The sequence below is a fragment of the Arachis ipaensis genome, chromosome B2, assembly GCF_059453495.1.
Source record: "Arachis ipaensis isolate K30076 ecotype BB chromosome B2, ASM5945349v1, whole genome shotgun sequence".
Taxonomy (NCBI): domain Eukaryota; kingdom Viridiplantae; phylum Streptophyta; class Magnoliopsida; order Fabales; family Fabaceae; genus Arachis; species Arachis ipaensis.
The window spans coordinates 64,688,809-64,712,180 of record NC_142437.1 but is presented as its reverse complement, the minus strand read 5'-3'; the positions used below and the strand labels follow the sequence as shown (position 1 = coordinate 64,712,180).

General features: G+C 36.6%; 3 protein-coding genes and 2 pseudogenes across 3 annotated transcripts; 2 read left to right on the top strand and 3 right to left on the bottom strand.

The window, feature by feature from the left end:
• Window positions 1-11,909: 11,909 nt before the first annotated feature.
• Window positions 11,910-13,186, bottom strand: LOC148574172 (auxin-induced protein 10A5-like). Its single transcript, XM_088504916.1, has one exon. It carries the CDS (start codon window positions 13,061-13,063, stop codon window positions 12,797-12,799), a length of 267 nt encoding a protein of 88 aa, XP_088361042.1. The 5' UTR covers window positions 13,064-13,186; the 3' UTR covers window positions 11,910-12,796.
• A 686-nt stretch (window positions 13,187-13,872) lies between these two features.
• Window positions 13,873-14,372, top strand: LOC148574171 (auxin-induced protein X10A-like). Its single transcript, XM_088505509.1, has one exon. It carries the CDS (start codon window positions 13,964-13,966, stop codon window positions 14,228-14,230), a length of 267 nt encoding a protein of 88 aa, XP_088361635.1. The 5' UTR covers window positions 13,873-13,963; the 3' UTR covers window positions 14,231-14,372.
• Window positions 14,373-15,164: 792 nt separating this feature from the next.
• Window positions 15,165-15,593, bottom strand: LOC110269233 (auxin-induced protein 15A-like; annotated as a pseudogene).
• A 2,355-nt stretch (window positions 15,594-17,948) lies between these two features.
• On the bottom strand, window positions 17,949-18,335 carry LOC148574170 (auxin-induced protein 6B-like; annotated as a pseudogene).
• A 510-nt stretch (window positions 18,336-18,845) lies between these two features.
• On the top strand, window positions 18,846-19,667 carry LOC148574169 (auxin-induced protein X10A-like). Its single transcript, XM_088505407.1, has one exon. It carries the CDS (start codon window positions 19,270-19,272, stop codon window positions 19,522-19,524), a length of 255 nt encoding a protein of 84 aa, XP_088361533.1. The 5' UTR covers window positions 18,846-19,269; the 3' UTR covers window positions 19,525-19,667.
• Window positions 19,668-23,372: the final 3,705 nt, after the last annotated feature.

Genomic DNA, 23,372 nt, shown 5'->3' with positions numbered 1-23,372 from the left:
AAAACACAAAAAAACACACAATGTGCGAAACGATCGAAAAACACGTACACGTGCGAAAAGAGCGAAAAACACAAATAAAAACACACACGTGCGAACGAGAAAAAAACACACACATGTGCAAAATGAAGAAAAAATATAGGGATGTGCAAAACAGGCAAAAAAATACACTAAAAGAATAAAAAAACACACGCACACACATGCGAAACGAGCGAAAAATATGCACACGTGCGAAAAGAGCGAAAAACACAAATAAAAACACACACACACGTGCAAAACAAACGAAAAAATACAATAAAAGAAAACACACGCGTGCGAAACGAGTGAAAAACACAAAAAACCACGCGCGCGTGTGTGAAACGATTGAAAAACACGCACACGTGCGAAATCAGCGAAAAAACAAAAAAATAAAAAAATAAAAAAAACACATCTGCGAAACGATAAAAAACACCCACATATGCGAAACGAGCGAAAAACACACACGTGCCAAATGAGTGAAAAACACGCATATGTGCGAAACGAGCGAAAAATTTGTTGCTTGTTTCGCTCGTTTCGCACGTGTGTGTTTTTTATTTATTTTCTATATATTTGTTGCTTGTTTCGCAAGTGTGTGTGATTTTTTTCTATTTTTCACTCGTTTCGCACGTGTGTGTGCTTTTCGCTCGCTCGTTTCACACACGTGTGGGTGTGTTTTTTCATTTTTATGTTTTTCGCTCGTTTCGCACATGTGTGTGTTTATTATCGTTCTCTTATGTCTGTGCTTTTTTTTATTTTTTTTGCTTTTCGATGGTTTCGCACATGTGTGTGTTTTTCGCTTTTTTCGCACGTGTGTGTTTTTCGCTCGTTTCGCACACGTGTGGGTGTGTTTTTTCATTTTTATATTTTTCGCTCGTTTCGCACGTGTGCGTGTTTTTCGTTCGTTTCTCACGGACGTGTGTGTTTTTTTTTATTTTTCGCTCGTTTTGCTCTTGTGTGTGTTTTTCGCTAGTTCCGCTTGTGTGGTTGTTTTTTTGTGATTTTTGCTCTTTTTGCATGTGTGCGAGTTTTTCGTTCGTTTCTCACGTGTGTATTTTTCGCTCATTTCGCACGTGTGTGTGCATTTTTTGTTTTTTTCACTCATTTCACCTGTGCGCATTTTTTCGCTCGTTTCACACTTGTTTATTTATTTATTTATTTTTTCGTGTTTTTTGCTCGTTTCAGACGCGTGTGTGTGTTTTTCACTCGTTTCGTATGTGTGTGTTTTTTAATTTTAATTTTTTTGTGTTTTCCATTCATGTTGTACGTATGCGTGTTTTTCGCTCATTTAGTACGTGTGTGTTTTTTGCTCGTTTCGCACGTGTGTATTTTTCGCTCATTTCGCATGTGTGCGTGTTTTTCGCTCGTTTCGCATGAATGTATGTTTTTCGCACGTTTTGCACGTGTGTGATTTTTTTGTGTGTTTTTCACTCATTTCTCACGTGTATGTGTGTGTGTATTTTTTTTTGTTTTTCGTAAGTTTCACACTTGTGTGTTTTTCGCTCGTTTCGCATCTGTGTGTGTTTTTCGCTCGTTTCACACGTTTGTGTGTGTGTTTTTAAATTTTTCTTTTGTTTTTTGCTAGGTTTGTACGTATGTGTATTGTTCGCTCATTTAGCACGTGTGCGTGTTTTTTGCTCTTTTTGCACGTGTGTGCGGTTTTTTTTATGTTTTTCGCTTGTTTTTCACGTGTAGGTGTGTGTGTTTGTGTTTTTTCACAAGTTTCACACGTGTGTTTGTTTTGCTCGTTTTGCACGTATTTGTCTGTGTGTGTGTTTTTTGTGTTTTTAGCTCGTTTCGCACGTGTGCATATTTTTCACTCGTTTTGCACTTATGTGTGTTTGTCGCTCGTTTTGCACGTGTGTGTAGTTTTTTTTTATTTTTCGCTCGTTTCGAACGTGTGTGTGTTTTTCGCTAGTTTCGCACCCGTGTCTGTGTGTTTTTCGCTCTTTTTGCACGTGTGTGTGTTTTTCGCTCGTTTCGCACGCGTGTGCGTTTTTTTCCTCATTTCGGACGTATGTGTGTGTCTTTTTTCATTTTTTTCATCTTTTTTTATGTTTTCGCTCGTTCTGCATGTATGCATGTTTTTCGCTCATTTCGCACGCCTGTGTGTATTTTTCGTTCATTTCGCTCATGTGTATTTTTTATCGTTTCGCACGTATGTGTTTTTTTTGTGTTTTTCGATGGTTTCACACATGTGCTTGTTTTTTGTTCATTTCGCATGTGTGTGTTTTTCGCTTGTTTTGCACGTGTGTTTTTCGCTCGTTTCGCACGTGTGTGTTTTTCGCTAGTTTCGCTCACGCGCGTGTGTTTTTCATTTTTGCATTTTTCGTTTGTTTCGCACGTGTGTGTATTTTTTGCTTGTCTCGCACTTGTGTGCGCGTTTTTTTGTGTTTTTCACTCATTATGCCGTGTGCGTGTTTTTTGCTCGTTTCACACTTGTGTGTGTTTTTTTATTTATTTTTTTGTATTTTTCGCTCGTTTCACACGTGTGTGTGTCTTTCACTCATTTCGCATATGTGTGTTTTTTAATTTTTAATTTTTTGTGTTTTTCGCTCGTTTTGTACGTATGCGTGTTTTTCGCTCCTTTAGCACGTGTGTGTCTTTCGCTCGTTTCGCACGTGTGTATTTTTCGCTCGTTTCGCACGTGTGCGTGTTTTTTGCTCGTTTCGCATAAATGTATGTTTTTCGCTCGTTTCGCACGTGTGTGTGATTTTTTTGTGTTTTTCGCAAGTTTCACACTTGTGTGTTTTTCGCTCGTTTCGCATGTGTATTTTTTTCTCGTTTCGCACGTGTGTGTTTTTAAATTTTTTTTCTTTTTTGCTCGTTTTGTACGTATGCGTGTTTTTGCTCATTTAGCACGTGTGCGTGTTTTTCGCTTGTTTTGCATGTATGTGAGTTTTTTGCTTGTTTTGTACGTGTGTGTGATTTTTTGTGTTTTTCGCTTGTTTCTCACGTGTAGGTGTGTGTGTGTTTGTGTTTTTTCGCTAATTCATACGTGTGTTTGTTTTGCTCGTTTTGCACATGTTTGTGTGTGTGTGTGTTTTTTTTTTTGTGTTTTTCGCTCGTTTCGCACGTCTGCGTATTTTTCGCTCGCTTTGCACTTATGTGTGTTTTACGCTCGTTTCGCACGTGTGTGTTTTTCGCTCGTTTCACACCCGTGTCTGTGTGTTATTCTTTATGTTTTCGCTCTTTTTGCACGTGTGCGTGTTTTTCGCTCGTTTCGAACGCGTGTGTTTTTTTCTCATTTCGCACGTATGTGTGTGTTTTTTTCATTTTTTTCATCTTTTTTGTGTTTTCGCTCGTTCTGCACGTATGCATGTTTTTCGCTCATTTCGTACGCCTGTGTGTGTTTTTCGCTCATGTGTGTTTTTTATCGTTTCGCATGTGTGTTTTTTTGTGTTTTTCGATGGTTTCACACATGTGCTTGTTTTTCGATCGTTTCGCACGTGTGTGTTTTTCGCTCGCTTTGCACATGTGTATTTTTCGCTCGCTTTGCACATATGTGTTTTTCATTTTTGTGTTTTTCGTTTGTTTTGCACGTGTGTGTATTTTTTGCCCGTCTCGCACGTGTGTATGCATTTTTTTTCCACTCATTTCGCCCATGCGTATTTTTCGCTCGTTTCACACTTGTGTGTTTGTTTATTTATTTATTTATTTGTGTTTTTTGCTCGTTTCACACGTGTGTCTTTTTCACTTGTTTCGCATGTGTGTGTTTTTTAATTTTTAATTTTTTTATTTTTCGCTCGTTTCGCACGTGCGTGTTTTTTGCTCGTTTCGCACGTGTGTGTGTGTTTTTCGTTGGTTTCACATGAATGAATGTTTTTCACTTTTTTCGCACGTGTGTGTGGTTTTTTTTTGTTTTTCGCTCATTTCTCACGTGTATGTATGTGTGTATGTTTTTTTGTTTTTCGCTAGTTTTTCACGTGTGTTTTTTTTGCTCGTTTCGCACGTGTGTGTTTTTCGCTCGTTTCGCAAGTGTGTGTTTTTTTTCTTTTCTGTGTTTTTCGCTCGTTTCGTACGTGTGTGCTTTTTTCTTATTTTTTTGTTTATCGCTGGTTTCGCACATATGCGTGTTTTTTGCTCGTTTCGCATGGGGTGTGTGGTTTTTTTTTGTTTTTCGCTCGTTTCGCGCATGTGTGTGTTTTTCGCACGTTTCTCACCTATGTGTTTTTTAATTTATTTTTGTTATCTTTTTCGCTCATTTCGCACGTGTGTATGTTTTTTTTATTTGTATTTTTCGCTCGTTTTGCACGTGTGTGTGTGTTTTTTGCTCGTTTCGCATGTGTGTGCATGTGTGTGTTTTTTATTTTTTTGTGTTTTTCCCTCGTTTCGCGCGTATGTGTTTTTCGCTCGTTTCGCACATGTGTGTGTTTTTTATCGTTTCGCACGTGTGTGCTTTTTTTTTTGCTTTTCGCTGCTTTAGCACATGTGCGTGTTTTTTGCTTGTTTCACACGTGTGTGTATTTTTCGCTCGTTTCACACACGTGTGGATGTGTTTTTTCATGTTTTTCGCTCGTTTCGCACGTGTGCATGTTTTTTGCTCGTTTCTCACGGGGTGTGTGGTTTTCTTTTATTTTTCGTTCGTTTTGCTCTTGTGTGTGGTTTTTGCTAGTTCCGCACGTCTGGGTGTTTTTTTGTGATTTTTGCTCTTTTTGCACGTGTGCGAGTTTTTCGTTCTTCGCACGCGTGTATTTTTTGCTCGTTTCGCACGTGTGTGCGTTTTTTTGTGTTTTTCACTCATTTCGCCCATGCGCATTTTTCGCTCGTTTCACACTTGTACGTGTGCGTGTTTTTCGCTCTTTTCGCATGTATGTGAGTTTTTCGCTCGTTTTGAACATGTGTGTGGTTTTTTTTTTTTGTGTTTTTCGCTTGTTTCTCACGTGTAGGTGGGTGTGTTTGTGTTTTTTCGCTAGTTTCACACGTGTGTTTGTTTTGCTCGTTTTGCACGTGTCTGTGTGTGTGTTTTTTTGTGTTTTTCTTTCGTTTCGCACGTGTGCGCATTTTTCGCTCATTCTGCACTTATGTGTGTTTGTCGCTCGTTTCGCACGTGTGTAATTTTTTTTGTTTTTCGCATGTTTTGCACGTGTGTGTTTTTCGCTCGTTTCGCATCCGTGTCTGTGTATTATTCTTTGTGTTTTTCGCTCATCTTGCACGTGTGCGTGTTTTTCGCTCATTTCGCACGTGTATGTGTTTTTTGCTCATTTCGCACGTATGTGTGTGTTTTTTTATTTTTTAATCTTTTTTGTGTTTTCGCTCGTTCTGTACGTATGCATGTTTTTCGCTCGTTTCGCTCCTGTGGGTAATTTTTATCGTTTCGCACGTGTGTTTTTTTGTGTTTTTCGCTCGTTTCGCAAATGTGCTTGTTTTTTGTTCGTTTCGCCCGTATGTGTTTTTCGCTCGTTTTGCACGTTTGTGTTTCTCGTTCGTTTCGCACGTGTGAATTTTTCGCTCATTTCGCACGTGCACGTGTTTGTTTTTCATTTTTGTGTTTTTTGTTTGTTTCGCACGCGTGTGTATTTTTCACTCGTTTCGCACGTGTGTGCGCGTTTTTTTGTGTTTTTTGCTCATTACGCCGTGTGCGTGTTTTTCGCTCGTTTCACACTTGTGTGTTTGTTTTTTATTTATTTTCTTGTGTTTTTTGCTCGTTTCATAGGTGTGGGTGTGTGTGTGGGTGTGTTTTTTGCATTTTTCGCTCGTTTCGCACGTGTGTGTTATTTTTTATTTTTTTGGTGTTTTTCCCTCGTTTCGCACGTATGCGTGTTTTTTGCTCATTTCGCACACGTGTGTGTTTTTTGCTCGTTTCGCACCTGTGTGTTTGTCTTTTTTTGTGTTTTTCACTCATTTCGCCTGTGCGCATTTTTCGCTCGTTTTACACTTGTGTGTTTGTTTATTTATTTGTATTTTTTGCTCGTTTCATATGTGTGTGTGTTTTTCACTTGTTTCGCATGTGTGTATTTTTTAATTTTTAATTTTTTTTGCTCGTTTCGCACGTGGGTGTTTTTCGCTCATTTCGCACGTGTGCGTGTTTTTCGTTGGTTTCGCATGAATATATGTTTTTCGCTCGTTTCCCACGTGTGTGTGGTTTTCTTTTTGTGTTTTTCGCTCGTTTCTCACGTGTATATGTGTGTGTGTTTTTTGTGTTTTTCGCTAGTTTTCCACGTTTGTGTTTCTCGCTCATTTTGCACGTATGTGTGTGTATTTTTTGCGTTTTTCGCTCGTTTCGCACGTGTGTGTTTTTCGCTCGTTTCACACGTGTGTGTGTGTGTGTTTTTATTCTTTTTTGTGTTTTTTGCTCGTTTCGCACATGTGTGTGTTTTTTATCGTTTCGCACGTGTGCTTTTTTTTTGTTTATTGCTGGTTTCACACATTTGCGTGTTTTTTGCTCGTTTCGCACGAGGTGTGTAATTTTTTTTGTGTTTTTCGCTCGTTTCGTGCGATTGTGTGTTTTTCGCACGTTTCTTACGTGTGTTTTTTAATTCATTTTTGTTATCTTTTTCGCTCGTTTCGCACGTGTGTATGTATTTTTTATTTGTATTTTTCTCTCGTTTCGCACGTTTGTGTGTGTTTTTTGCTCGTTTTGCACGTGCATTTTTTTCGCTCGTTTCGCATCCGTGTCTGTGTGTTATTCTTTGTGATTTTCGCTCTTCTCGCACGTGTTCGTGTTTTTTGCTCATTTCGCACGTGCGTGCTTTTTGCTCATTTCGCACGTATGTTTGTGTTTTTATATTTTTTTAATCTTTTTTGTGTTTTTGCTCGTTCTGTACGTATGCATGTTTTTCGCTCGTTTCGCTCCTGTGGGTAATTTTTATCGTTTCGCACGTGTGTGTTTTTTTGTGTTTTTCGCTGGTTTCACAAATGTGCTTGTTTTTTGTTCGTTTCGCCCGTATGTGTTTTTCGCTCGTTTTGCACGTGTGTGTTTTTCGCTCGTTTCGCACGTGTGTGTTTTTCGCTCGTTTGCACGTGCGCGTGTGTGCTTTTCATTTTTGTGTTTTTTGTTTGTTTCGCACGCGTGTGTATTTTTCGCTTGTTTCGCACGTATGTGCGCGTTTTTTTGTGTTTTTCGCTCATTACGCCGTGTGCGTGTTTTTCGCTCGTTTCACACTTGTGTGTTTGTTTTTTTATTTATTTTTTTGTGTTTTTCGCTCGTTTCATAGGTGTGGGTGTGTGTGTATGTTTTTTACATTTTTCGCACGTTTCGCACGTGTGTGTTATTTTTTATTTTTTGGTGTTTTTCCCTCGTTTCGCACGTATGCATGTTTTTTGCTCATTTTGCACATGTGTGTGTTTTTCGCTCGTTTTGCACGTGTATGTTTTTCTTTTTTTTGTGTTTTTCACTCATCTCGCCTGTGCGTATTTTTCGCTCGTTTTACACTTGTGTGTTTGTTTGTTTATTTATTTATTTGTATTTTCTGCTCGTTTCACATGTGTGTTTGTTTTTCACTTGTTTCGCATGTGTGTATTTTTTAATTTTTTGCTCGTTTCGTACGTGCGTGTTTTTCGCTCATTTCGCACGTGTGCGTATTTTTTTTGGTTTCGCATAAATGTATAATGTATGTTTTTGGCTCGTTTTGCACGTGTGTGTGGTTTTTTTTTGTGTTTTTCGCTGGTTTCTCACGTGTATGTGTGTGTGTTTTTCTGTGTTTTTCGCTAGTTTCCCACGTTTGTGTTTCTCACTCATTTTGCACGTATGTGTGTATTTTTTGTGTTTTTCGCTCGTTTCGCACGTGTGTGTTTTTCGCTCGTTTCGCAAGTGTGTGTGTGTGTGTGTTTTTATTCTTTTTTGTGTTTTTCGCTCGTTTTGCACATGTGTGTGTTTTTTAACGTTTCGCACATGTGTGCTTTTTTTTATTTTTTTGTTTAACGCTGGTTTCGCACATGTGCGTATTTTTCGCTCGTTTCGCACTGGTGTGTGTTTTTTCATTTTTGTGTTTTTCACTCGTTTCGCACGAGGTGTGTGATTTTTTTGTGTTTTTCACTCGTTTCGCGCGTGTGTGTTTTTCGCACGTTTCTTATGTGTGTTTTTTTAATTCATTTTTGTTATCTTTTTTGCTCGTTTCACACGTGTGTATGTGTTTTTTATTTGTATTTTTCTCTCGTTTCGCACGTTTGTGTGTGCTTTTCGCTCGTTTCGCATGTGTGTGTATATGTTTGTTTTTTATTTTTTTGTGTTTTTCGCTCGTTTCGGACGTATGCGTGTTTTTCGCTCGTTTCGCACATGTGTGTGTTTTTTATCGTTTCACACGTGTGTGCTTTTTTTATTTTTTTCTTTTCACTGGTTTCGCACATGTGCGTATTTTTCGCTCGTTTCGGACGTGTGTGTTTTTCGCTAGTTTCGCACACGTGTGGGTGTGTTTTTTCATTTTTATGTTTTTCGCTCGTTTCTCACGGGGGTGTGCGTGTTTTTTCCGCTCGTTTTGCACTTGTGTGTGTTTTTCGCTAGTTTCGCACGTGTGGGTGTTTTTTTGTGATTTTTGCTCTTTTTGCATGTGTGGGAGTTTTTCGTTCGTTTCACACATGTGTATTTTTCGTTCGTTTCGCACATGTGTGCTTTTTTTGTGTTTTTCACTCATTTCACCCGTGCGCATTTTTCGCTCGTTTCACACTTGTGTATTTGTTTATTTATTTATTTTGTGTTTTTCGCTTGTTGCACACGTGTGTGTGTTTTTCACTCGTTTCGCATGTGTGGATTTTTTAATTTTTATTTTTTTGTGTTTTTTGCTCGTTTCATACGTATCCGTGTTTTTCGCTCATTTAGCATGTGTGTGTTTTTTGCTCGTTTCCCACGTGTGTATTTTTTGCTCGTGCACGTGTGTGTGTTTTTGCTCGTTTCGCATGAATGTATGTTTTTCGCTCGTTTCGAACGTGTGTAGTTTTTTTGTGTTTTTCGCAAGTTTCACACTTGTGTGTTTTTCGCTCGTTTCGCATGTGTGTGTGTTTTTCACTCGTTTGGCACGTGTATGTTTTTTAATTTTTTTATTTTCGCTCGTTTTGTTCGTATGCGTATTTGTTGCTCATTTAGGACGTGTGCGTGTTTTTCGCTCGTTTCGCATGTATGTGAGTTTTTCGCTCTATTTGCACATGTGTGTTTTTTTTGTGTTTTTCGCTTGTTTCTTATGTGTAGGTGTGTGTACTTGTGTTTTTTCGCTAGTTTCACACGTGTGTTTGTTTTGCTCGTCTTGCACATGTTTGTGTGTGTGTGTGTTTTTTTTTGTTTTTTTCGGTCGTTTCGCACGTGTGCGTGTTTTTCGCTCGTTTTGCACTTATGTGTGTTTGTCGCTTGTTTCGCACGTGTGTAATTTTTTTTTGTTTTTCGCTCGTTTCGCACGTGCGTGTTTTTCGCTCATTTCGCACGTGTGGGTATTTTTTTTGTGATTTTTGCTCTTTTAGCATGTGTGCGAGTTTTTCGTTCGTTTCGCACATGTGTATTTTTTGTTCGTTTCGCACGTGTGTGCATTTTTTTGTGTTTTTCAATCATTTCACCCATGCGCATTTTTCGCTCGTTTCACACTTGTGTGTTTGTTTATTTATTTATTTTGTATTTTTCGCTCGTTGCACACGTGTGTGTGTTTTTCACTCGTTTCGCATGTGTGTGTTTTTTAATTTTTATTTTTTTTGTGTTTTTTGCTCGTTTCGTACGTATGCGTGTTTTTCGCTCATTTAGCACGTGTGTGTGTGTTTTTAGCTCGTTTTTCATGTGTGTATTTTTTGCTCGTTTCGCACGTGTGTATGTTTTTCGCTCGTTTCGAACGTGTGTGTAGTTTTTTTTTTGTGTTTTTCGCTCATTTCTCACGTGTATGTGTGTGTATTTTTTTTGTGTTTTTCGCAAGTTTCACACTTGTGTGTTTTTCGCTTGTTTCGCACGTGTGTGTATTTTTTAATTTTTTTTTGTTTTTCACTCGTTTTGTACGTATACGTGTTTGTCGCTCATTTAGGACGTGTGCGTGTTTTTCGCTCGTTTCGCATGTATGTGAGTTTTTCGCTCGTTTTGTACGTGTGCGGTCTTTTTTGTGTTTTTCGCTTGTTTCTCGTGTGTAGGTGTGTGTACTTGTGCTTTTTCGCTAGTTTCACACGTGTGTTTGTTTTGCTAGTTTTGCACGTGTTTGTGTGTGTGTGTTTTTTTTTTTTTGTGTTTTTCGGTCGTTTCGCACGTATGCGTGTTTTTCGCTCGTTTTGCACTTATGTGTGTTTGTCGCTCGTTTCGCACGTGTGTGTAATTTTTTTGTTTTTCGCTCGTTCTGCACATGTGTGTTTTTCGTTCGTTTTCGCACTTGTGTCTGTATGTTATTCTTTGTATTTTTCGCTCTTTTTGTACGTGTGCGTGTTTTTCGCTCGTTTCGCACGCGTGTGTGTTTTTGCTCATTTCACACGTATGTGTGTGTTTTTTTTTATTTTTTTCATCTTTTTTGTTTTTTCACTCGTTATGCACGTATGCATATTTTTCGCTCATTTCGTACGCCTGTGTGTGTTTTTCACTCATTTCGCTCATGTGTGTGTTTTTTATTGTTTCACATGTGTGTGTTTTTTTTGTGTTTTTCGATGGTTTCGCACGTGCTTGTTTTTCGTTCGTTTCGCACGTGTATATTTTTCGCTCTTTTTCCACGTGTGTTTTTCGCTCGTTTCGCACGTGTGTGTTTTTCGCTCGTTTCGCACGCGCGCGTGTTTTTCATTTTTGCGTTTTTCGTTTGTTTCGCACGTGTGTGTATTTTTTGCTCGTCTCGCACTTGTGTGCGCGTTTTTTTGTGTTTTTCACTCATTACGCCGTGTGCGTATTTTTTGCTCGTTTCACACTTGTGTGTGTTTATTTATTTATTTTTTTTGTGTTTTTTGCTCGTTTCACATGTGTGTGTTTTTTTTTGCATTTTTCGCTCGTTTCGCACGTGTGTGTTATTTTTTTGGTGTTTTTCCCTCATTTCGCACGTGGCGTGTTTTTCGCTCATTTCGCGTGTGTTTGTTTTTCGCTCGCTTTCGCACGTGTGTGTGTTTTTCACTTGTTTCGCACTTGTGTGTGTGTGTGTGTTTTTTTCGCTTGTTTCGCACCTGTGCATGTTTTTCGCTTGTGTCGCACGTGTCCGTGTTTTTAGCTAGTTTCGCACGTATGTATGTTTTCCGCTCGTTTTGCACGTGTCTGTGTTTTTTTTTCTATTTTTCACTCGTTTTGCACGTGTATGTGTGTGTTTGTGTGTTGTTTTTGGTGTTTTTCGCTAGTTTCACATGCGTGTGTTTTTTTTTGTATTTTTTGCTTGGTTCTCACGTGTATGTGTCTGTGTTTTTTTTTGTGTTTTTCACTAGTTTCATACGTGTATTTTTTTTGTATTTTTCACTCGTTTCGCACGTGTGCGTGTTTTTCGCTCGTTTTGCACTTATGTGTGTTTGTCGCTCGTTTTGCACGTGTGTGTATTTTTTTTGTTTTTCGCTCGTTTCACACGCGTGTATTATTCTTTGTGTTTTTCGCTCATTTCGCACATGTGCGTTGTTTTCGCTCGTTTCGCACATGTGTTTATTTTTTACTCGTTTTGAACGTGTGTGTGTGTTTTTTTTTTTTTTGTGTTTTTCGCTCTTTTCGCATGCATATGCGAGGTGCCAACTTATACCAGATTAAGTTTAAAAAATAGTGTTACAAAGAGAACCAACATATACATGATAACATGCCAGTGTATATATGTTCATAAAGTTCAAAGTATGCTCCAATCAGACTACGGATTTAGACTTATACATGCATTGAATTCCTTCTATTTGCTTGGATAAAGATTCATACAACAGTTAGATTCGTCTTGATTATTCTGAATTTTTGTAAGAACCATTGTATCATACCAAGAAATACCAAAAGTGCAAAGTTGGATAATGGTTTTAGCTTCATACTCATGACAGCTGATATACAAGTCACTGGCCCTTAGTCTATTTGGCTACTTTGGATCTAAAGTTTATTTGATTTGTTAAACTGACATTATTGGAAAGAAGGAAATATAGCAATGAATAAGTGGATTATGATATCTTCAAATGCTTTTGTGGTGAATATGGATCAGTGAGGAGCCAGTCACTTGCATATAATTTTGTTGTGGCCCTCAAACCAAACATGTGAGGATGCTGCGTGACTCAAAATTGAGGAATCATCTGTCATAGAAAAAATGGGGCCTCAGTCACATGAAGAAATGGGACCTGATAGCAGCAAACAAATGTAACTCATCACACAATGTTAACATCAAATTATGGAATACAACTGGATTAGTGTTTCAATCTCAATTGTAATTTCAGAGGCCACATTTTAGTGACCACTATGTACAAACTGGGAAGGGAACATAGAGATTTCAAAGACAGATAAAAGTAAGGTGGGACATGGCAAATACATGGACTGATCCTGGAAGCTGTTTAATCATCCTACAGTGATAATTGGATTTGAACTGACAAAAAACGTTCACATTATTAAAACTAATATTATGCAAATTCATACTTAGTTACTGTTTTTCTTATAATAACCTTTTTACTTAGAAGTACATCATATTAAATCATGAAAGTTATCTGCTGCTTCCCTTTTCTTTTATTGTAAACCAGACCATGAAAATTGATTTTATGAACCGCACTTTCAGCTTATTATTGCCTTTGAACTTAACAGTGCATTTAGATTTAAGGAGAAAATGGGAGACATTTGTTTATGTGAGTAAATTTCTCATTGAGTTTCATAGTAGGATAGAAAAAATGGAGAAAATCTTTCTCAGGGTAAGAAATTGCTACAAAAATTGTGTTAATCTATTTCTAAGTCAGCCTAATCTTGATGGTGCTAGCATCAACTCAAGCGAGAAGTGATATCTAAGAATACATTTTCTTCACAAGGAATTGTGAGACCACCCATTGGATGATCATACCCAAATTCTTCCTCAGCTTGACTTAGCAAATCTTGAAATGAAGGCAGGTTCAAGTATGATATAGGGATCACAAACCGCTTCATTTTATCTCCAACGTAAACTGCAAGATAACCCTTTGGCACTTCCATAGCTTTTGAAGATGAAGTAAATGATGCCTTTCTTACGATGCCGGATAAACGAAAACCCATTTTTGTATGTGTTGAAGAAAGACTAGTTTTTCAAATGACTTGTAAATAAGATGCAAGTATTTGAGTTTCTTATGCTTTAGGATGTGAATGACTTGTGTTGTTGCCAAATGCTTGCAGCCATGAACATATATATATATATAGATGAAGGATATGTAATAAAATGGGTAATTGAATGGTTGGTTGTGGAGGAAGGCTATGAAATGGGACCTATTAGGAGACAAGGGCATTTAAGAGGTCACATGGTGTTGTCTTAGGGGATTTTCCCAAACCTGTTATAAGTACATAATTCAAAGTCTACCTTATGAAGAGGAAGCCAACACAAATTAGATCATGGTGTCTATGGTTTGCGGATTCCAAGAGATATGTTTCTAAAAATCTGGTGTACTTGAAAAATCAGGTTCATATTGGTTTGTGAGGATGTGCCTAAGTTTGGTTCAGAGTTGTGGCCATGGTTTACAGCTTTCATTGTCAATAGCGATGTCTATCTGAAGAAACATGAGATATGTCTATAGCATGTCTGATTCAGTATCTTTAGTATAACTACAATGCTTGAACAAGCATTAATGTAGATGTCTTTGATTTGACATGCATAATCTCTTGGCAATTATGTCAGAAGGTGGGGTATGATGTATGAACTCTCACTTAACTTTCAAGTCCCTGAAAGAGACCTCCAAGACAATACCATGTGATCTCTTGTGATCATTTCACTTTGTAGACCCCATTTTACAGCTTCATCTGAATTATTTCTTCAGGATGGCAACTATATATACACTTCTTCTTGTGTTCTCAAACAACACAAATCAATTGCATCTCCTCAAGTATCAGTACTAACATATTTCTCTCAATCAAATCCTTCAAGAACAATCTATTTCTTTTTCTTTTGAACAACAAGAAGAAACAATGGCATTCCGCATTTTAGGTATTAGAAAGGCATCACTTTCTGCCTCAAAAGGGACTAATGTTCCAAAAGGCTATCTTGCAGTCTATGTAGGAGATAAGATGAGGCGGTTTGTGATTCCTGTATGTTACTTGAACCAGCCTTCATTTCAAGGATTACTAAACCAAGCCGAAGAAGAATTCGGATATGATCATCCAACTGGTGGTCTGACAATTCCATGCAGTGATGATGAGTTCTTAAATCTCACTTCTCAGTTGGGTGGCCAATAAACAACTAACAGAGATTGACATAGATTAGTTGAGACAATTGTACAGAAGGCTCCTAATTTTTTACTTTGAAGATTTTCCATTTTCGTTTCTTCCTTGTATAATTCCTTTGAAAGTGTAAAAATGTTATATGAATGAGAAAGTTATTGCATCTCATTGTTAAAACTACCTTTTGGCTTTTGTTTTATTCTGTATTATCTGTTATTTATGCAAAAATATCAGATCTAAGTTCCAGTGAAAAACTTAAACTATGTTTGCAGAAGTTGATGATTCATTTCGTTCAAACATTTAAGTTACAGTTTCTTAACAGTGGTTTGAAATCACTATCGTAAATCTGTTTAGGGCAGGACTAAGTTTTCTTATATTAACAGTAAAGGAAGAAGAAGCACTTCCATGTTGTTGTTTTAAAAATTAAAAGAAGAAGAAGAAGAAGAAGAGAGTCAGAGACTAGCTCTGAGGGTTGTCTGATAAAATCTATCCCTTATGTTGATAGAATTTCAAGAACTCCAATGATTTGCTTATTTGCTCTGCATCAATGAGGATTCAATCAAGGGCTTAACCAATCAAGAGTTACTTTTCATCAATTTTAGTTAGATGGCTGGAAGAAGTTGCAGCAGAGAATGATAGAATTTGGATTTCATCAATGACACTACTTTCATAATATTCTTGAGAAATAACTTAGTGTATCTAAAACAAATGACGATAACTCAAAATGCAGGTAACATTGAATATCCGAAATCCACACTTGAATCCAATTTATGAAATTTAACCATATGCTTCTCTCATGGTGGAGTGCTTATGTGCTTTAGAAAGTAAAATTCTGCAGCATTCCATTATTAGTTAATAGACATTTTTTTAATACCACAGTAGTAGCAACACAACAAAGGAATAAACATAATTGAAGAGAATATACCAAGTAAATTGAATCTGTAAGTAATTAGTGACGAAGTTTATAAATTCATTGAAATTGCAAAAAAAAATCTGATATATATTTACATCCTTGACATCTCACTAAGATGATAGCTACTAGTTTCCACTACAAAATTGTGTCTCAACTAATCTATGTCAGTCTCCTTTGGAATTACATACAGTCAGTTGAAGCAAGAAGTGAGGTCCAAGAAGGTTTCCTCACTGCATGGAATAGTGAGACCACCCATTGGATGATCATATCCGAATTCTTCTTCTGCTTGGCTTAGTAATTCTTGAAATGATGTCTGGTTCAAATACGAAATGGGAATCACGAACCGCTTCATATTCTCTCCAACATAGACAGCAAGATAGCCTTTTGGGACTTCCAAAGCCTTTGAAGATGCTTGGTTTGAATTAAATGAAGCTTTCTTCTGCTACCAGCTAAACGAAAACCCATTTTGGTATGTGTTGATGAAAGACTAGTCTTAGAAATGACTTGTAAATAAGATACAAGCTTTTGAGTTTCTTATTGCTTGAGGATGTGAATGAATTGTGTTGGTCCTAAATGCTTGCAACCATGAATATTTATATAGATGGAAGGATATGTTATAAACATGTAGCTACTTGAATGATTGGTGGAGGAAGGCTATCAGATGGGACATATTAGGAGACAAAGGCATGTAAGAGATCACATGCTATTGTCCTCATTATAGAGGGTAGGCCAAAAAATTGTAACTCATGTATGCAAGAGAAAATCTAATTGCCCATGGTTTGCAAATACCACAGAGTTTTGTTTATAATCTGGTGTACCTCAAAAGTTGAGGTCCATAGTGGCTTGTGAGACCAACTTTTGGTTCTCTTCTGGCCTCATAACAGTGTTTCAGAACTATAAATGTCTATCTGAAGAAACATGTTTGATGGAGTAGCTTTAGCACAAGTACAAGTGGATAGATAGAGACCTAACCTTTGATAGAGATATCCAAGACAGTACATGTGATCTCTTGTGATCATTTCTCACTTTGTAGACCCCATTTTACAGCTTCATTAAAATTATGTCTTCAGGATAGCAGCTATATATACATTACTTCTTGTGTTCTCAACCAACACAAATCAGTTGCATCTCCTCAAGTATTAGAACTCACATACTTCTCCCAAACAAAATCTTCAATAACAATCGCTTTTCGCATTCCAAGTATTATCAAAAGGGACTAATGTTCCAAAAGGCTATCTTGCAGTCTATGTGGGAGATAAGATGAGGCGGTTTGTGATTCCTGTATGTTACTTGAACCAACCTTCATTTCAGGAGTTACTAAGCCAATCAGAAGAAGAATTCAGTTATGATCACCCAACTGGCGGTCTCACTATTCCTTGCAGCGAGCATACATTCCTGAACCTCACTTGTGAATTAAGTGGCCAGTAAATTGGGTCATAGAGACTGAGATAGATTAGCTGAGACAAATTTGTACAGAAGGCTCTTTCTTTTTGTTTTGAAGATTGTCCATTTTGGTCTCTTCATTGTATCATTCCTTTGAAAGTGTAAAAATGAATGAACGAGAGAAAGTTATTGCATCTCATTTGTTAACTTCTTTCTATACTTTTTATTTTTGGCTTTTGTTGAAGCTGAATGATCTCTTATATATTTATGCAGCAAGTCAAAATTAAATTCAACGTTGTTTTGAAGACATTGACTGAAGTTGATGATTCATTTCATTTAAATTAGAATTTCGAATAGCTGTTTGAAAGTACAATTGAAAATCTGTTAAGAACTCAGTTTTCTTATATTAAAAGCAAAGGAAGAGGCATTCCAAGCTTGAGACATTCCATGATTGAATGTCACAAACTTGAGCAATTTTCTTGTGGTTATAAAACCATAAAAAAAGCAATATTGAATTCAGAATTCAGAATTCAAAAAAAGAAAAATAAAGTGAAAATGGAACATTTAATTATCCAATTTTGAATCCAATTTATTTTATTGAACCATATAACTGGAAATCAATTTCAACATTTCAAAAGCAGTTAATAAATCCAAGACCACCAAAAGTCTAATGAGAGGCCACACGGTATTGTCTTGCTTGTGTTTATGAAAAGTTACTTGAAACTTGAGAGTTCTTGCCAAACACTGATGCCACCTTTAGGAAGAGACAGCTGAGAAGCTAATAAATGGTTAAATACAAAGCTGATCTAATGGATTACTTCTTATGTTGCAGATATCACATAATCTCTTAAATAAAGGGATAGGATGCCAAGAGAGAACCACATTTTGTGACTATATCCCAACTTCTTCTGCACTTGGAGGGCATGAAATATGGTTTCATTAGTATATCCTCTACAGAAAGCAGGAACCATGTGAATAGTTTTTTTTGGTTGAACCTCACTAAAATCACAAAGTCTAAATCCCCTATTAGCCTAATAAATATAAAATTTATCAAGTAAAACTTCTGTTAGCCGACGAAAATAGCACATAAATCAGTAAAGTGCAACACATGACATGCTTTTGGAAAATATTAAGGCATGGATAAAACTTCAATGAAGAAATAAGAGAACAGACATATATAAATAAATGAGCTATACATCCCGTGTAAGAAATTTCTTTAGCTATAGTTTTCCATGCATATTCTTTTATTTAAAATATTATAATTTTGTATACTTTGAATTAGTGCAATCTATGAGAACAAATGAGCAATGAAGTATGGTTTTTCTTACACCAGGCAGCTTAATACTAGATACTGCATGATGTTCTGTTTGTAGAGAGAAGATAAAACCAAAAAAAAAAAAAAAAAAAAAACAGAGGAAACACTTTGAACTTGTCATAGTAATGGTCATTCTTCTTTCATTTACTTAAAAAATGTGTAATTACAAGTTGCCTATTCTACAAAATGTGTATACTAATCTATGTTAGTCTCCTGCAGTGTGAGATTCATCGTCAATCCCAGCGAGAACTGATTTGTTGGAAGACATCTTCACTGCAAGGAATTGTTAGACCTCCCATAGGATGATCATATCCGAACTCTTCCTCTTCTTGGCTCAACAACTCTTGGATTGAAGGTTGGTTCAGGTATGAAATGGGGATCACAAACCGCTTCTGTTTCTCTCCGACATACACTGCTAAATGCCCCTTTGGGACTTCCACAGATTTAGAAGTTGCTTGGCTAGCTGAGAATGATGATGTCCTTCAAATAACAGGTAAACGGAAACCCATTTTTTTAAAGATGTATGTAAGAATAACAGCAAGGAAAAATTCCCGATTTAAGAAGAATGTGTTTTTAAGTGTTTGACACTTAAGATTGCCAATGAGTTGTGTTGTTTTTGAAGGCAAGAGCAAGTGTGTTTATAGATTTTAAGATTCTTTGGAAAACTATTTCTAACATAAAAGATTTTTGAAAATGATAGGAATGCATACACATCACTACATGAGAGATCACATGGTACTGTCTTAGAGGCCTCTATCAAGGATTAAGCAGCTTTTGAGAAAGTATACCCCACCTTGTAAAGGAATGGCTAATAAAGCAGCCACTTGCAATCAAATGCTAGGTACACCATATATATGCAAGAGGAAGTGTAATTGGAACATGTTTCCCCATGGTTTCAAATTCCAGTTGGTACTGCTTATAATCTGGTGTACTAGAAAAAGCTGAGGTTCATACTGGCTCACAACCAATAGTTTCAAAGCTAATGGATAAGGTCATAGTCAAGGCTTACAATTTCATTCTTAGAAGCAATCTCAATTTGAATAAACATGAGAGATGTCTAAAGAATGTCTACTAACTAATGGAGTAGCTGTAGTATAATGCATGAAAGAAGCATTATGTAAGGTATGCACTCATGTGATGTAGAGCTCATTAATTTCAAGAGGCTAATCTGTTGGCAATTATATGAAGAAGTGGGGTATGCACTCTCAATGAACTTCCTAACACCTTCAAGACAGTATCATGTGATTTCTTGTGATGCATAATACATTGTCAATTGGTAGACCCTATCTTATTCATGATTCTCTCTTCAGGAAATTGGTTTGAAGATCCTAGCAACTATATATACACCACTTCTTGTGTTCTGAAGCAACACCAATCATTCACATATCCTCAAGTATTACAAGTTTTAGAAAAACTCAAATATTTCTTACTCCTAAAAAGACAATGGCTTTCGGCATACCAGGTATTAGAAAAGCAACAAAGAGCAATGATGTCCCAAAAGGCTATCTTGCAGTTTATGTTGGAGATAAAATGAAGAGGTTTTTAATTCCTATATCATACTTGAACCAACCTTTGTTTCAAGACTTGCTAAACCAAGCAGAAGAAGAATTCGGTTATGATCATCCGAATGGCGGTCTCACAATTCCATGCGAGGAGGATGAGTTCTTAAACCTCACTTCTCACTTGAGTAGGCTATAAATCATGCTAATGGAGAATAGATTAGTTGAGAGTAACTTGTACAGAAGCACTTTCTTTTTGAGATTTTATATTTTGATTTCTTCCTTATATCAATCATTTGATAAATGAGAAATTCATGACAAGATATTATTTAAACAAATTTAGCTTGTGCTCAAATATGAATGAAATCAAGTTTATTCATCAGTAGCATTTTCAAGCTTCAGTTCATATATATCATCAGACTATCTGCTTTCATAGAAACTATAGTTCCTTATTTGTCCTTGAGTCATTTCTATTGAAACAGTTTTAGCCAATTTGTTACTAGATTCTTCTACAACAAATGAGGTTCATGGTCTCTGCAACACAGAATAAAATTGTTTGTTAATCTGTTGTTCCCATATTCTTCCAATTCAATCATCATTGCAAAATAATATTTCCTGAATTTTGTTAAAAGCTTGACACATAATACTTAAGAAATAGAAATTAACACCACATAAATCTATTTAAAAAGATTATTCTCACGATTGATAATTATACACTTGATTATGATTTTTTTTTTGGTGTCCAATTGATTATGATTATTGTCATAATATTTCTTTATCAAAGGCAATTGCACAAACATAAGCCAAATAATTCATTATCATACATTGTTACCATCACATTATGGAATACAACTAGATTAATATTTCTATTTTATTTTTTATCTTTTCTAAAATATGGATAAGCTTCAATCCCAATTGTCATTTCAGAGGCCACATTTCAGTGATCACCATGTTCAAACTGGGAAGGGTCCATAGAGATTTCAAAGACAGATGAAAGCAAAATGGGACAAGGTAAATATAGGGACTGGTCCTTGAAGCTGATAATCATCCTATAGTGATAATTGGATAATTAAATTGACCAAACAAGTTATCATTATTGAAATTTTTTATCGGAGTTACGAAACTCGGAAAAGGGTTAGCATGGAGTTCACGTACTCTCTCTCTCGGTTCTCTTTCTTTTCTTTTTTCCAAAATGAACTCATGCATGACTGAAAGATTATTAATGGGTTATTGGTGATTAGGTGTCAAAAGTGGGGGGTTGGGTGTCAAAGTTTAGGATTGCTGAGCGGTTAAAGTTATAAATATATTAAATGGATAATTATGAGAATTAGATATACGGTCTCGTTACGTTATTAATAGCATTTTTGTCAATTTCTGTCAACTCTTATTTATAATTGTGTTTAATAGAAGTGTCTTTTTGGATATGTCAAATAAAAATGTCTTTTTTATGATTGTATTTAATAGAAGTGTTTTTATAGATATATTTTCTGGATGTGTCTCTTTATATATGTATTTAAAATATAATAATTAATTATTGTTGGCAATAAGTTGGCATATAATATATCAGAAAAGCTCTGCATACAAGCCATTAGGGCTTGTATGCTTTACAAGTTTATTAAGCAATAAACCCAAAAAACGCGCTGCTACACATACGTCCAATACACGCGCTATATAAGATCCCGCGTATATATAACTACCAAATTTAAAAGATTTGTTTCCTTCTTCGTTCTCCTTATTTTCAGATTTGCTCGTTCTTCTTCTCGCGCGTCTTCCCTCCTTCTTCTCGATCGTTCTTTTCCCCTCCTTTCTCACTGGTATGTTCTTCGTCATTTACGTTAGTTCCTCTCTCTGCAACTCCAGCTTCATTTTCTATTTGATTTGTTGTTTTCTGAAATCAAAGTTTGAACTCGTTTTGAAGATTATGGATGATTCAACCTCAGATTGTCAGCTGAATCAGGGCGAAGTGGATTATGAATTTGAATCTAATGAAGTTCCTGAGGTTTGATTTACATACGATTACTCTGAATTTTGTTGCAGTCATTTGAATAGCATTGTGTGGCTGAATAATTCGTGAACATTGACTGTAAAACTAACACGTTAACATGAATATGTGGATTGACTATAATGTATTAGTTTTGGTTAATTATCTGGAATTTATAGCAGACGCTCGGGTGTAGATCAGAACTTTTTTGGGTGTATTTTTGTGAGAAGTGTGGGTGTATTTACAGTTTATGGCTTTTTCTGTTATGTTACCTGAGTTGTCGTTCGGGTGTATTATATCAGACATGATTGGGTGTGTTTTTAGTTTTTGACATGGTGTATTCTGCAGCCTGTGTATTTACAGTTTATGATTTTTTTTTGTTATTTTAGTTGAGTTGTTGCGGTTCGGGTGTATTATATCAGCAATGATTGGGTGTATTTTTAGTTTTTGACATGGTGTATTCTGCAGCCTCTCTCTGTTGTTGATGACCAGTTTGTTCCGAAGGTTGGAATGACCTTTACCACCCTTGAAGATGCTGAAAAATTTTACAGGAACTATGCCAAGGCTGCAGATTTTTTTACAAGAGTTCGGAGCACAAATAGGAAGGGAAACGAGATTAAGAATCAATTGATTACATGTAGCAGAGAGGGAAAATGGAAATCTAAAATATCTCTGACCGAGAAGACCAATCTGACAGCCGGTTTAAACTGTCCTGCAAGAATTTATATACACACATTGAAGGATGTTGGTGCTTGGATCATTTCAAAGGTTGTGCTGGATCATTCACACCCTTGCTGTCCAAGTAAAGCAGAGATGCTCAAACAGCATAGGGAACTAAGCATGTCCATTCGTCGTACAATAGAGAATAACGAGGAGGCCGGTATTAGACCAAGAAAAACCTACCAATTATTTGTTGCGGCTGCCGGGGGTCACCGCGAGTTAAATTTTATCGAAAAGGATGTAAGAAATTACATTACGAGAGAAGTGCGGAATGTTTCCGAACAAGAAGATGCAAAGGAATTCGGGAAATATTTGTTAAGAATGAAAGAGAAGAATCAGAATTTCTTTTTTGAGCTTGAACTCGAGGAGGATCAATCGATTAAGCTGGCTTTTTGGGCCGATGCAAGAAGTAGAGCTGCCTTTGAGTATTTCAGAGATGTTATTTCATTTGACACCACCTACAATACAAACAGGTAACAAACATTCCCTGTTTATGATGCTAAATTAATATATTTTTATGAATCCGCGGCAGAGGTGTATATTGGGTGTTTTTGGGTGTATAGAAAGCATTTGTTGGGTGTATCTAATGATTTTCCGTTCTGCACTATTTTAATTTGTTTCAGGTATAATTTGGTTTGTGGTTCTTTTGTCGGGGTGAATCACCACGGTCAGTCAACACTTCTCGGATGCTCTTTGATGAAAAACGAAGAAATTGAATCATTCAAATGGTTATTTGAATGTTGGCTTCGTTGCATGAGAGGAAACGCTCCGAAAGGGTTTCTCACCGATCAATGCGCATCAATGAAAAGGGCTTTAGAGGCCTGTATGCCAACAACAATTCACCGTTGGTGTATTTGGCACATAATGAAGAAGATTCCAAGCAAATTAAACGGGTACAAGGGACATGCAGAAATCGAACAAGAAATGAGCCAAGTTGTTTGAAACTCTCATAGCAAAGACTCATTTGATAGGAATTGGAATGATTTTCTACTGAATTTTGGTCTTGTGGACAACAAGTGGCTTTCAGGTAATGTTTGTTTAAAATATGCAGCAGAGGTGTAAATTGCATGTTTTTTTGGGGTGTATTCATAGTGTATGTTTGGGTGTATTCTGCAGATCTCTATGAAGACCGTCATATATGGGTTCTAATTTATCTGGATCACCACTTCTGGGCAGGGATGAGAAGTACACAAAGGAGCAAGAGCATACATTCATTTTTTAACAAGTTTATTACCCGGAACAGCTCGCTTATTCAATTCGTCAAATAATACGATAATTGCCTCGGAAGCAGGGAGCAAGTAGAGAGAGAATCAAATGCTGCAGATTTTCATACGGTCATACCGTGT

Bases quoted from the DNA above. Each gene is read 5' to 3' on its own strand.
- LOC148574169 (XM_088505407.1), top strand. From the start codon at position 19,270: ATGGCTTTCGGCATACCAGGTATTAGAAAAGCAACAAAGAGCAATGAT.
- LOC148574171 (XM_088505509.1), top strand. From the start codon at position 13,964: ATGGCATTCCGCATTTTAGGTATTAGAAAGGCATCACTTTCTGCCTCA.
- LOC148574172 (XM_088504916.1), bottom strand. From the start codon at position 13,063: ATGGGTTTTCGTTTATCCGGCATCGTAAGAAAGGCATCATTTACTTCA.